The 13223-nt window shown below is 41.4% G+C and overlaps 1 protein-coding gene across 2 annotated transcripts in view; it reads right to left on the reverse strand.

Moving 5' to 3' along the window:
• LOC120936456 overlaps window positions 1–13056 on the reverse strand; it is a 33312-nt gene extending 20256 nt beyond the window's left edge. Inside the window, exons 1-6 of one of the 2 annotated variants that reach the window (XM_040348801.1) lie at window positions 12978–13056; window positions 7042–7235; window positions 5037–5189; window positions 1608–1756; window positions 1391–1531; window positions 514–653 (exon numbers count right to left, since the gene is read on the reverse strand). In XM_040348801.1, coding sequence (XP_040204735.1) covers window positions 514–653; window positions 1391–1531; window positions 1608–1756; window positions 5037–5189; window positions 7042–7218 — 760 coding nt within the window. In that variant the 5' untranslated portion in view covers window positions 7219–7235; window positions 12978–13056. The remainder of the gene's footprint in view (window positions 1–513; window positions 654–1390; window positions 1532–1607; window positions 1757–5036; window positions 5190–7041; window positions 7236–12977) is intronic. The other variant, XM_040348802.1, reaches the window with a different exon arrangement.
• Between the last annotated feature and the right edge of the window lie 167 nt (window positions 13057–13223).

Raw genomic sequence — 13223 nt, forward strand, 5'->3', positions numbered from 1 at the left:
GACATTATAGCGGACACAATAGAAAATTTTGACACATTTTTGGGACCATTGTCATTTTCACAGCGAAAAAGTGCTATAAAAATGCACTGATTACTGTGAAAATGACAATTGCAGTTTTGGAGTTTACCACTAGGGAGCGCTGAAGGTGTTATGTGTGACCTCACTTGTGTTTCTAACTGTAGGGGGGCGGGGCTGGGCGTGTGACCTCAGTGATCGTCATTCCCTATATCAGGGAACAGACGATCACTGACATTGCAACAGTGAAGTACGGGGAAGGTATTTTTACACACACCTCTCCCCGTTCTTCAGCTCGTGTGACCGATCGCGGGACACAGGCGGCGATCGGGTCAGCGGGTCCCGCGGGCACGACCCACGGCTGGGCTCTTAAAGGCAACGTACCTGTACGTGCCTGTGCCCAGCCGAGCCATTCTGCCGACGTATATCGGCGTTAGGCGGTCCTTAAGTGGGGGCGCTACATATGTTTTATTAAGGAAAAAATAAATTAACTTTTACCTTCTAGGATTTGATGAGCTAAATCAAATGGCTGCTCAGGTGGCCTCTCTGTAGCCAGATCCTGGGCATAATCTGCTATACTTGCAATTAGGTCTACTGCCCCAGAGCACTGCAGATAGTTCCCAGTAAGGTATAGTTCACTGCAAGACAAAGATTGTAGAGAAGGAGTCAGTTAATTTTAAAGTAATTAGATTTACAGTATGTAGTCAACAAGAAACCTTATACAGTGCCTTGAAAAAGTATTGATACTCCTTGTAATGTTCCACATTTTGTCATATTACAATCAAAAACGTAAATGTATTTTGATGGGATTTTATGTGATAGACCAACACAAAGTTGCTAGCAGTTTAGACATTATTGGCTGTGTGTTGAGTTATTTTGAGGGGACAACACATTCACACTGTTATACAAGCTGTACACTCACTACTTTACATTGTAGCAGAGTGTAATTTCCCCAGTGTTGTCACATGAAAAGGTATAAGAAAATATTTACAAAAATGTGAGGTGTACTCACTTTTGTGAGATACTGTATATATAGGCAAAAAAAAACAAAAAAAAAACTTTTTTTTTTTAGCTGACAAGTGTATCTGTTTATGTTGTATTCATATGGTTTATAATGTTTATATGTTTTGAAATTCTTTCACTATTTATTTCAATAATTTCCCCTCCATTTATGTAAAATGTGTAGGATGATTTATCGGTATAAATAACACAATTTATTTTTTTATAGCGTGCAGTATACCATAGTATCCAATCAGAAAATGTTTTCAGTGGTTAGATTGCTTTTATTTGCTAAAATCTGGTTGCTCAGGGTACCCATCCATTAATGATTTGGGGCAGCATCACTGAAGCAAATTCAATTTATAACAAAAGTTACCTTACTGCTGATTCAGCCAAAACTTTTCCCAGTAGTGCCCCACTGGATGGACCAAGCTTACAATAACACAGGCTAAGAGTAACCACCTTCGTGTTCTCTTCCAGGCCATGAACAAGACCCTGTATCCCTTCATCTTTGAACCTGACAAACAAGAAAATGTTTGGGTCACGTCAACAGGAATATCAGCCTGGACTCTATGTATAGGTGAGGGTCTTACTCATTATAATCCAAGGTCACAGATGTTAACTGGCTGCATCTTATGGCTTTCCCCAGCCTCTCGACTGACCATACATCCATCCCACAATCTATAGCCTCTAGTTTTACAAATGGATAGGAGGTTCTTCCACTCAGCTCCAACAATATAGCCTACAATGATGGAACGAGACCATATGCATTAATGTTATTAATAGAAGCACATTTTATTCTGGTAATTGTACATTTTTTTCAAAGTATAATTGAGTTTATAAGGTTTTTCACTGTGTAAGGCATTTTGCACAGCTAGATCCCCTTACTAGAGTCTCCATTTCTTCCTCACCATGAATTGTATTTATTTACACCAACTCAATGAAATCAATGAATAATTTAATAGCAAGACTGATGCCGCGTACACACGATCGGTCAAACCGATGAGAACGGTCTGATGGACCATTTTCATCGGACCAAACCGATCGTGTGTGGGCCCCATTGGTTAATTATCCATAGGTTAAAAAAAAGCAATCTTGTTTTAAATTTAACCGATGGATACCTAAAATCCATGCATGCTCAGAATCAAGTCGACGCATGCTTGGAAGCATTGAACTTAGTTTTTTTCAGCACGTCGTCGTGTTTTACGTCACAGCGTTCTGACACAATAGTTTTTTTAACCAATGGTGTGTAGGCACGACTGACCATCAGTCAGCTTCATCGGTTAACCGATGAAAACTGTCCATCAGATCGTTTTCATCGGATGGACCGATCGTGTGTACAGGGCTTGACAGTAGACCAGGAAACTCAGGTCTACTGGCAACCTGGAAAAGCAAAAGTAGTGTCTGAATTTTTCTGAGCTATGGGAAGTCAGAGGGTAACCAATGAGCCCTAGTGCATCTATCCAAAAAAGTGAGTGTTAACTGATGCAGAGTACAGTATGCATAATATAAAGTATACAATAATGGGTAGTTGTAATATAAGGAGAACTACAGGTAAATTTCACCAACAAATAGCCCACATAACTAGCTGGTCTCGTTTTGGATGGACTGTTTTGAAGAAATGCTTACAGAGGTAATTCTGATTTTGGGCTGCTGTAACCCCAAAGACTGTTACCAGCACTTGTCTATATTTAGGACCCTACTATTGTGGTGTTGCACATACAAATACAATGCGATCAAAGCCAATCCCAAATTCCACTATGGTAATCCGTATAATAGTAACTTGTGAACTATATGTTCTTCAGTTTTAAACCTCAATATGGGACCTTCCGTGGGCCCACCTTAAGCAGGTGATTTCTGTGAAACAAATTTGTTGCAAAAACAGAATGCTTCTTGACTTGCGATATGGCCATGGTGTGACATGGCTTTGTTGATATCAGCAAAGTCCTATGATCACTGTGTCAGTGCTACTGTGGTGATTAAAGACTTCATTTATGAACAAAGTGTTGCAGTTAGTGTTAGGCTTTCCTTTACTTGACACAAGAACAGGTCCAGGATTGTTACAAAGAGCTCTACATAAAACCCAATGCAGCCCTAAAAAAAAAAAATGTTTTCCTTTCCAAATGTATTATTGGCAGCCGTCCTGGTTACCATGCGCTGATGGTTTTCCCAGCCCAGGCAAAATCCAGCGGTCACAGTAGAAGCAACCATTTTGGGGTCATATGCAGCCTTGAGCAACCTGGCATTTAGGGGTCCGAAGGCTGACCCCTCCCTAACAACCCCTATGAAAACAACGATAAGGGCCTGGCAGGATGCTAGAGTAATGTCTAGGAAACCCCTTCACATATCCCCCCATATGCCCTTATGGGGGAACCCAATGTTATCCTATCTTAATACCATACCGGACCCCTCACTGTGGGCAAGAAAAGGGATCACAACCTTGAAACATATAACAAAGGACGGTAAACGTATGACATTTCGGGAATTAAAAAGTTTGTACTCGATACCCAGTTCATGGGAGTTTAGATATTGGCAGTTGCAACATGCTTTTGGAGCCCAGCTTCCGTAAAACCATAATTTTGGAGTCAGATTCTGTTGAGCGCCTATTAATCTCTAGTGTGATGCTCTCTCTCTATACTTTTATCTGATGGTAGCCCACAACACCAAACCAACCCGATCTCTGGACAAATGGAGGTTAGATATACAGATCCTTGGTCATGAGGAATGCATCTCCACCTTTGCTCCCTCTATGATAGCTGCGAAGGACAGATTTATCCAACTTAAGTTCCTCCACAGGGCCTACTACACCCCACAGAGACTAGCCCGCATATACCCTCAGCGTGACCCATTGTGCCCTAGGTGTGGGCAGGAGGTCGGTTCATTTTGGCATATGGTCTGATCTTGCCCCAAACTCAGACCCTACTGGGAGGAAGTTGCTCATACTCTGACTGAAAGCGGAGGTTCACCCATAGAGAACACATTTTCCCCTTAGATTCCTGCTTGTTTTGTCTAGGGGAATCGGCTAGTTGTTTTAAAATATGAGCAGTACTTACGGTTTACGAGATGCATCCTCTCCGTCGCTTCCGGGTATGGGCTGCGGGACTGGGCGTTCCTATTTTGATTGACAGTCTTCCGAGAGGCTTCAGACGGTCGCATCCATCGCGTCACGATTTTCCGAAAGAAGCCGAACGTCGGTGCGCAGGCGCAGTATAGAGCCGCACCGACGTTCGGCTTCTTTCGGCTACTAGTGACGCGATGGATGCGACCGTCGGAAGCCTCTCGGAAGACTGTCAATCAAGAAGGAACGCCCGCTCCCGAAGACCCATACGCGGAAGCGACGGAGAAGATGCATCTCGAAAACGGGTAAGTACGGATCATATTTTAAAACAACTAGCCGATTCCCCTAGACAAAACGAGCATTCATCTAAGGGGAAAAGGTCTAAAAATAAATAAATGGGTGAACTCCCGCTTGAAGTAAGTGGGACCTCCACCCCACCCCCCCCCCCCCCCCACAACAGCACAACTTTCAGTTAAGCAAGTTTTTTATGGGGGATTAGGATGTGGGAAGAAGATGCTGGTCGGGAACCCTGCTAGATGCTAGGAATTGATCTGTAACCTCGAGAATGTATGCTACCAGATTGGGGACTTGCTCCCTAGATTGATATAGATTTCCTCCTATAAGTAACAAGTGTCTGGATTTTTTTTCTATTGATCATAAATTTGTAATGCTGATTTGTTATACTTTTCTGTTAAAAAAAGAATGTTTTGAATGGCAACCAGCATGTCGTTTCTATGCCTGCTGGGTATTTACCTAGTGATTAGCAAAGTGCTTTGCATTTCATTACAACAAAATGAATGTAACCTCCAATGTCTAGTGGCTTTGATGATGTGGCATAAATAAATGTTGCTTGCACCAATGGCAATTCAAAAAACCCAGTGCTGTGTCTGACACCCAAGCTGATTATCAGCAATAAGATACTAACAATAGCTGTACTTATGCATTCAGCATACAGGAAACTTACAAGACTGGCAACATCCTGGTTACTGACTGAGATTCCCCACAAGCACAAGTCTGTCCCAAGCATATACCGTTCATCCCGGATTGTCATCAGCAGTGGCCTTAATAAAACCGAAGCTGAGCTGTCTGAAGGGTTCCCAGGGCAGGACAGGATAATCTGGAGGGACACAGACAAGTGCTGCATTTATGGATAATTGTCACACTAGAATAAACATTCATTTTATACTATTGAACAACATTCCATAAAAAAATCATCTGCAAAAGTGGACCAACATAATCACTTCGAAAATGGTGTAAATCACATTGTAAGCTTTACCAAATTGACACAAACAATTGCTATTTGAAGTTTGCAATCTAAAACCCTAAAACAAAAAATTGTTAAATTAAACCTTTTGCTAAGCATGTAAGTTGTATTTGAAAATGTTGAATGCAGAAGTAATGGAGAACTAGTATCCCCTTTGTAAAAGAAACATGCTGTAACACCTAATCATAACTACATCTGCACTTAGTTTTCCCTTAGTCCCTCTGTAAAGTCACGAAAAATACCTGTTGAGCCTCTCAGTGAAGCCCAATCAATAGAGGTTCTTGTGATGGTGTGGCAATGATGCTGCACTGCTCCAGAATTCAGAGCACAGTTGCCACTCTCAGGTAGACTGTGCCTGCTTACACTACAGTTGGGTGAAAAAAATGTTGTAGGGTCTGTGGGTACAGACATTGTCACTACTGATTCACAATTCTATAGCATTTCAATTAGCAGCTGGCCATTCCTAGTCCTGCCTACTGCTTTCTGGATTGACAGCACTGCAACTGTTACTGAAACCCTCCCGCTGTTAGGCTGTAGTGTCTGGCATGTGAGACACAAATGATTAAGGATTTGGCTCAGTTAGGGAAGGTAAAGGAAGTTTTATTTTACTTTATGACCCTTATGCTATCTTTTGCTTTTTCCTTACGTTATATTATACATATGTAATGTGGGGGATTATGTTATATTGCAATGTACCTCTCCCCTTTGGCAGTGCGAGGTAATGAATGCAATGCCATGACATCAGTTTGAGTCACTTCTGAAATCATTCAGATTTCATTGACAGGTGTATTGCACTTGCAGTTGAACCCACTTTAACTTTCACTTGACTATCTTCAAACTGGTTTTGTATTTCCATAGACTTGTGTGGGAATGTAAAATTAGTTTTAAGCAAAAAAACAAAAACCCATCAACACAAGCCCTAAGGAAGATACATGAGCTACTTTGATACTTGGTATAATTTAACTCGTTTTCATGTTTCCATCAGTAGCTAACTAACATTATATGATTCTGCCCTACAATCTTACAATCTCTACAGTGCTTCAGGAGAGTAATGCTAACTGCTATGAAACAAATTGAAATTATGAAATGCACTTGTAGAATAAAGTATTACATTTCTTTAGCATGAAATCTATCTGGTCTGGTTATTTTTCTAAAACTGTCCAGTTTTTAGTAGAAATATCATCATTAGAGTGAATGGGCAGACACAATTTTCTTAAGAGGTTAGGAACTAAACAGGGGTGGACTGACCATTGGGACTCTCGGGCATTGCCTGAGGGCCCCATGCCAGTAGGGGGCCCCATCAGGGTTGCCAGGCTCAATAAAACCAGGGACAGTACGTAAAAATCAGTTTTTTTTTACATTTGTCCCTGATATGTCCAAAACCGACATGCTTTTGATGTGAAAATCCTGAGATTTTAGCTGCCTCTGCACTGCCTCCTAGTGTGGTCGCCATCTGTAAGCCTGGGGGCCCCATAATTTTCTATTGCCCGGGGGGCCCCATGAGTTGTCAGTCCACCCCTGGAACTAAACATTCCTTGCACCAATTCCTTGCACCAATTATAGAAAATTATAGAAACTGATGGGCTTGACTCAAACTCTTCCTTTGCTTATGTCTACAGTGGGTCCAGGAATGCTAATGATCATTTTTAGAGTCTTTCTGCACTACAGTGCTTTTATTGTTAACTTTTTTTAATGTCAAACTTACTTTGAGGTAACTGGAACCATTTTGGATACATTTTTTGAGTGCTTGGGTGATGGTGGGGCTGGCAATTGACTGGCACTGGGCACAATGATTCTCATATCTTTTCAGAAATTTCTTCAGCACTGATGTGTCCACCGCCTTAATTCCCGCTCCTGTTTTCTTCTTTACCTTCGTTGGCATGGCATCGGTAATAGTTCCTATAAATAGGCAACATTTTCACAACAAAAAAAAACATACCAACCTACACTTACTACAGTAGTAAATAAAACCTATTTATAAAAGCAACCTTTGACTGCTTCACACCCCAACCCCTGAGCAATTAATCTCAGCCACCCTATGTTGACCTCTGGCCTTGGCCGGAGGGTTATTGTTGTTCAACAGTTCATTCTACAAAACATGTTCTCAATTGTATTCTTATGTTGTACCATGTTTTGCTTACTGCTCATATCCCCTGTGTGAGATCATTACAGCTATATTTGCTTTTCATATATTTTATAATAAAAAAAATTGGACCAGAAAAGCAAACTTTGAGCTATGTATACAGGCTTGCTGGGAAGGGTTAATAAAGGGGATAAGAATGGCTTAAAATTCTGCTCCAGGCTCCCCCCAATAGTGATCCCATGGCCAACAGTCAAGGCATTTCTTCATTTATCTAGCTGCTGCAGAGAATGTTCAGCTATCATAAACCCTCTAAGAAATCCCACAACAATGACATCAGGTCACATCCAACTTTATTAGACCCAGACATAACACACTACAGCTCTGCCTACAAAAATCTCTCCCTAACGCTTTACACAATATGGGCTTGGTAACAGAGATAAGGGAAGCAAGGACGAAAAACTTGTTCATGCAGTATACAATCAATTTAAATGATACATTCCATATAAACATCAAATCACAAAAAATAGTGCTGAAACTAATATAAAGTTGTAATGTCCTATCCCAATACAAAGTTAATTGCACATTAAAACATATCATCAATAACAAAAGAAACCCTAAAACCTTAACTTTTTATTGAATTTTGTTTTACCTAAAAAACAAAAGTAAAAAAATCAACCACTAATAAAAGCAAAATTAACAGAGGACATGTGAATTGGTGTGCAACTTTTTGCTTTCCTATTGAATTCATATAACATAGTTGGGCTTCCTTTGATTGGCACACATAGTGTTGGAGGCAGGGCTTTTTCAGACAGGCTTTGAGTAATGAAATCTCCCTACATGTCTATTATGAACTCTAGTTATGAAATCAAGTTTCATTGAACAATGTGGTGTGACTGTAACTCTAAAGTGAATTGTCAGATCCTACAAAATGTGCATGTCAACAAAACAGGGAAAATGCTTGCACATTGATATTTACAAATACAAGTAGTTTATTAACCACTTGCCCACTGGGGACATAAACCCCCTTCCTAACCAGACCAATTTTCAGCTTTCAGTGCTCTCACATTTTGAATGACAATTACTCAGTCATGCAACACTGTACAGGCATACCCTACTTTTAAGTACACAATGGGGTTTATTTACTATGGCTGGAGAGTGCAAAATCAGGCTCACTGCATAGAAACCAATGAGCTTCTAACCCCAGCTTGTTCAATTAAGCTTTGGTAATAAAACCTGGAAGCTCATTGGTTTCTATGCAGATTTTACACTTTTAGCGATAGTAAATAAACCTCATTGTGTACTTAAAAGTGTGGTATGCCTGTACCGATGTGAAATTTTTGTCCTTTTTTCACACAAATAGATCTCTCTTTTGGTGGTATTTAATCACCACTGGGGGTTTTTTTTTTGCGCTATGAAAAAAAGACAGTAAATTGCATTTTTCTTTGTTTTTGTTAAAATATTTTTCAAATTAGTAATTTTCCTTCATAAATATTGCCCAAAATTTATGCTGCTACACATCTTTGTTGAAAATAACCCAAATAAGTGCATATTATCTGGTCTTTGTGAAATTCATAGAGTCTACAAGATATGATGGTGCCAATCACTGAAAATTGATCACGCCTGATGGCCTATTTAATTTCTTGAGACCCTAACAAGCCAGAAAAGTAAAATATCCCCTAATTACACCTTTTTAGAAAGTAGACATTCCATGGTATTTAGTAAGAGGCATTGTGCATTTTTTTTAAAGTTGTCATTTTTTCCCACAATTCTTTGTAAAATTACACTTTTTTCCCCCACAAAATTGTCATATCACAGGTCATTTCTCACACACACAGCATATGTATACTCTCAATTACACCCCAAAATACATTCTGCTACTCCTCCTGAGTATGGCAATACCACATGTGTGAGACCTTTACACTGCCTGGCCACATACAGAGGCCCAACATGAAGGGAGCCCCATCAGGTGTTCTAGGGACATAAATTACACATATAGGGCCAGATTCAGAGAGAACTTACGCCGACGTATCTGTTGATACGCAGCGTAAGTTCTAGGATGCGCCGTCGTATCTATGCACCGTATTCTTGAAACCAGATACGCCTGAATTTTGGCTCCATCCGACCAACGTAAGTCTCCTACGCTGTCGTATCTTGGGTGCATATTTACACTGGCCGCTAGGGGCGCTTCCATTGATTTATGTGTCGAATATGTAAATGACCTAGATACGCCGATTCACGAACGTACTTGCGCCCGTCGCAGTAAGCGACGCCGTTTACGCAAGGCGTACCTTCGGCGTAAAGGTTTTCCCTCAAAAAGCAGGGGTAAGTCATGTTAGGGTATGGTCGTCGGAACAGCCGTCGGATTTTACGTCGTTTGCATAAGTCGTACGTGAATGGGGCTGGGCGTAGGTTACGTTCACGTTGAAATAATTGAGCTGACGTATCTTAGGGTGTATATGCGACGTGATTCTAAGCATGCGCCGTTCGTTCGGGAATTCATTTACATGGGGTCACGGCTAATTTTAATACAACACGCCCACTACCTTCCTAATTTGAATTAGGGGGGCCTACGCCGGCCCATTTACGCTACGCCGGCGTAACTTAGGGAGCAAGTGCTTTGTGAATACTGCTCTTGCCTCTCAGAGTTACGTCGGCATAGCACATATGAGATGCGCTACGCCCGCACAAAAATACGCCGCTGTCTCTGAATCCGGGCCATAATTTCTAGACTACCTCTTACATTTTTGAAGGTCCTGGAGCGCGAGGACAGTGAAAACGCCCCAAAAATGACCCCATTTTGGAAAGTAAAAACCCCAAAGTATTTTCTATGAGGCATAATGAGTCAAGTTTTGGGAAAATATGGAAAGAAAATGAAAACGCATTTTTTTTTTTTTTTTACTCAAAGTTGTCTTTTTGGCAGGAGGTGGTGGTGTTTCAATCTAGTCTAACTACACTTCAGCTTACCCCAGAAATATCTATATGCCTATTAAGTCTGTTTGATGGCCTAGCTACTACTGTAGCTATATATATAGTATCTGACAAAAGTGAGTACACCCCTCACATTTTTGTAAATATTTTATTATATCTTTTTATGTGACAACACAGAAGAAATTACACTTTGCTATAAAGTAGTGAGTCTACAGCTTGTATAACAGTGTAAATTTGCTGTCCCCTCAATATAACTCAACACACAGCCATTAATGTCTAAACCACTGACAACAAAAGTGAGTGCACTTGTAAGTGAAAATGTCCAAATTGGGCCCAAAGTGTCAATATTTTGTGTGGCCACCAATAATTTCCAATACTGCCTTAACTCCCTTGGGCATGGAGTTCACCGGAGCTTTGCAGGTTGCCACTGGAATCCTCTAGCACTTCTCCGTGATGACATCACACAGCTGGTGGATGTTAGAGACCTTGTGCTCCTCCACCTTCCGTTAGAGGATGCCCCACAGATGCTCAATAGGGTTAAGGTCTGGAGACATGCTTGGCCAGTCCATCACCTTTACCCTCAGCTTCTTTAGTAAGGCAGTAGTCGTCCTGGAGGTGTGTTTGGGGTTATTACGTTGGAATTCTGGCCTGCAACCGAGTCTCCGAAGGGAGGTGATCATGCACAGTACATATTGGCATTTATGGTTCCCTTAATGAACTGTAGCTCCCCAGTGGCGGCAGCACGTATGCAGCCCAAGACCATGACACTCCCACCACCATGCTTGACTGTAGGCAAGACACACTTATCTTTGTTCTCCTCACCTGGTTGCCGCCACACACGCTTGACACCATCTGAACCAAATAAGTTTATCTTCATCTCATCAGACCACTGGAAATGGATACAGTAATCAATGTCCTTAGTCTGCTTGTCTTCAGCAAACTGTTTGCAGGCTTTCTTGTGCATCATCTTTAAAAGAGGCTTTCTTCTGGGACGACAGCCATGCAGACCAATTTTATGCAGCGTGCAACGTATGGTCTGAGCACTGACAGGCTGACCCCCACCCCTTTAACCTCTGCAGCAATGCTGGCAGCACTCATACGTCTATTTCCCAAAGTCAACCTCTGGATATGACGCTGAGCATGTGCACTCAACGCCTTTGGCCAACCATGACGAGGCCTGTTCTGAGTAAAACCTGTCCTGTTAAACCGCTGTATGGTCTTGGCCACCGTGCTCCAGCTCAGTTTCAGGGTCTTGGCAATCTTCCTATAGCCTAGGCCATATTTATGTAGAGCAACAATTCTTTTTTCAGATCCTCAGAGAGTTCTTTGCCATGAGGTGCCATGTTGAACTTCCAGTGACCAGTATGAGAGAGTGAGAGCGATAACACCAAATTTAAAACACCTGCTCCCCATTCAGACCTGAGACTTTTTAACGGGTCACATGACACCGGGGAGGCACCGCATACTAGCTCATTATGAAATACTTACCTTCGACCGAGGCGTCGGTCATTCACCTGGTCTACGCCGAGGTAGCGGACATGTTGCCTCGGTGTGTCTTCCGGGTATAGCGGCTCCATCGATGTCGTCACTCCCGCACATGCACGCGCAAGACTTCTTTCCGGCAAGGTCCGGCGTCTGCCGGGCCTTCAGCCGACAATCCCCTGTGCGCATGTGTGTCGGCAAGGGGAATTACGGTTTAGGAGATATTTTTTTTTATTATAGGCTTACCTGTAGGTAAAAGTAAAAAAAAAAAGACTATACAACCATTTTTAAGCTGCTCCCATTATTAACACAATTTGGCCACACCTACTGTTCATCATGGGATGCTACATGCACTGCAATACTACTCTTCTTGGGGCACCCAAAGGTGTCCTAGGTTTTTTACAATCCAATAATGAAAACAATGAATAAAAAAAAAATGCTGCAAAAGTGTTCGGGTTTGGCTTGATGAAAAGGTGGCAACCCTAGTTTCCACCCTGTGATGTGGGATACTTGAAAAAATACATAGGCTTCTTTGAGGCAGAATTACATGTTTTTGGTCACATAGACATTATTAAGGGTGCTGAAAATGTTTGAAAATAATGCATCAGCATTTACATGACTACAGCCATTCACTTCTATGGCCGGCTGTATACCCTACCTGATGCCCCCAGCCACAGTAAAACAGGTCTTTAACTTTGGGCACATTTTATGCCTCGATATGTCCATGTCCATGTGCAAGTAGCCTTATGTGTTGTTTGTGAGCCTGCGACGACGCGTACTTGTACCTATTTACCAACATATCTGTATCAAATCTGACACAATAAGGACTGCCATACGACAACACTTTCATTTTCCTGCCTCTCCTCTGTATTATATGCTACAGAAAGAGACTTAGAACTCTGATTAATAATTGGCAACCATGAAAACAATGTCACCAGAGTGCGTATACCTTAAGACTGGACAACCAGCAGTTTGCTCTCATCAGATCTAATTGACACTTTTTTGGTATATTTTAAAACATCCATGTGTAACATGACATTTATTGTGCTATACTATAGCAGAATTACATACAATTTTAAATGTGCTTTTTTTTAAAACTGTTAAAAGCTATAAATAACTATGTGTTTATGTGACAAGAATTACAGTACCTGCTAGTTGAGATCTGGACAGGCAGAGTCTGGCAAGGAGCTGTTGTTTCTATGGTATCTACAAACGTCTCAACAAGAGCTCAGGGACAATGTACTGGTCTGGGCGTGTTCCCGGACTAGTAACACTGACTGTTCCCTGTATATCTATCTCAACGTACAAGTCTATCAAGATACAAATACAAATTACATAGGCATTTAATGGCTACTAGTACTGAATATAATAAGAACTGTATAATTTCATAACAT

The sequence above is a fragment of the Rana temporaria genome, chromosome 4, assembly GCF_905171775.1.
Source record: "Rana temporaria chromosome 4, aRanTem1.1, whole genome shotgun sequence".
In the NCBI taxonomy this organism is placed as follows: domain Eukaryota; kingdom Metazoa; phylum Chordata; class Amphibia; order Anura; family Ranidae; genus Rana; species Rana temporaria.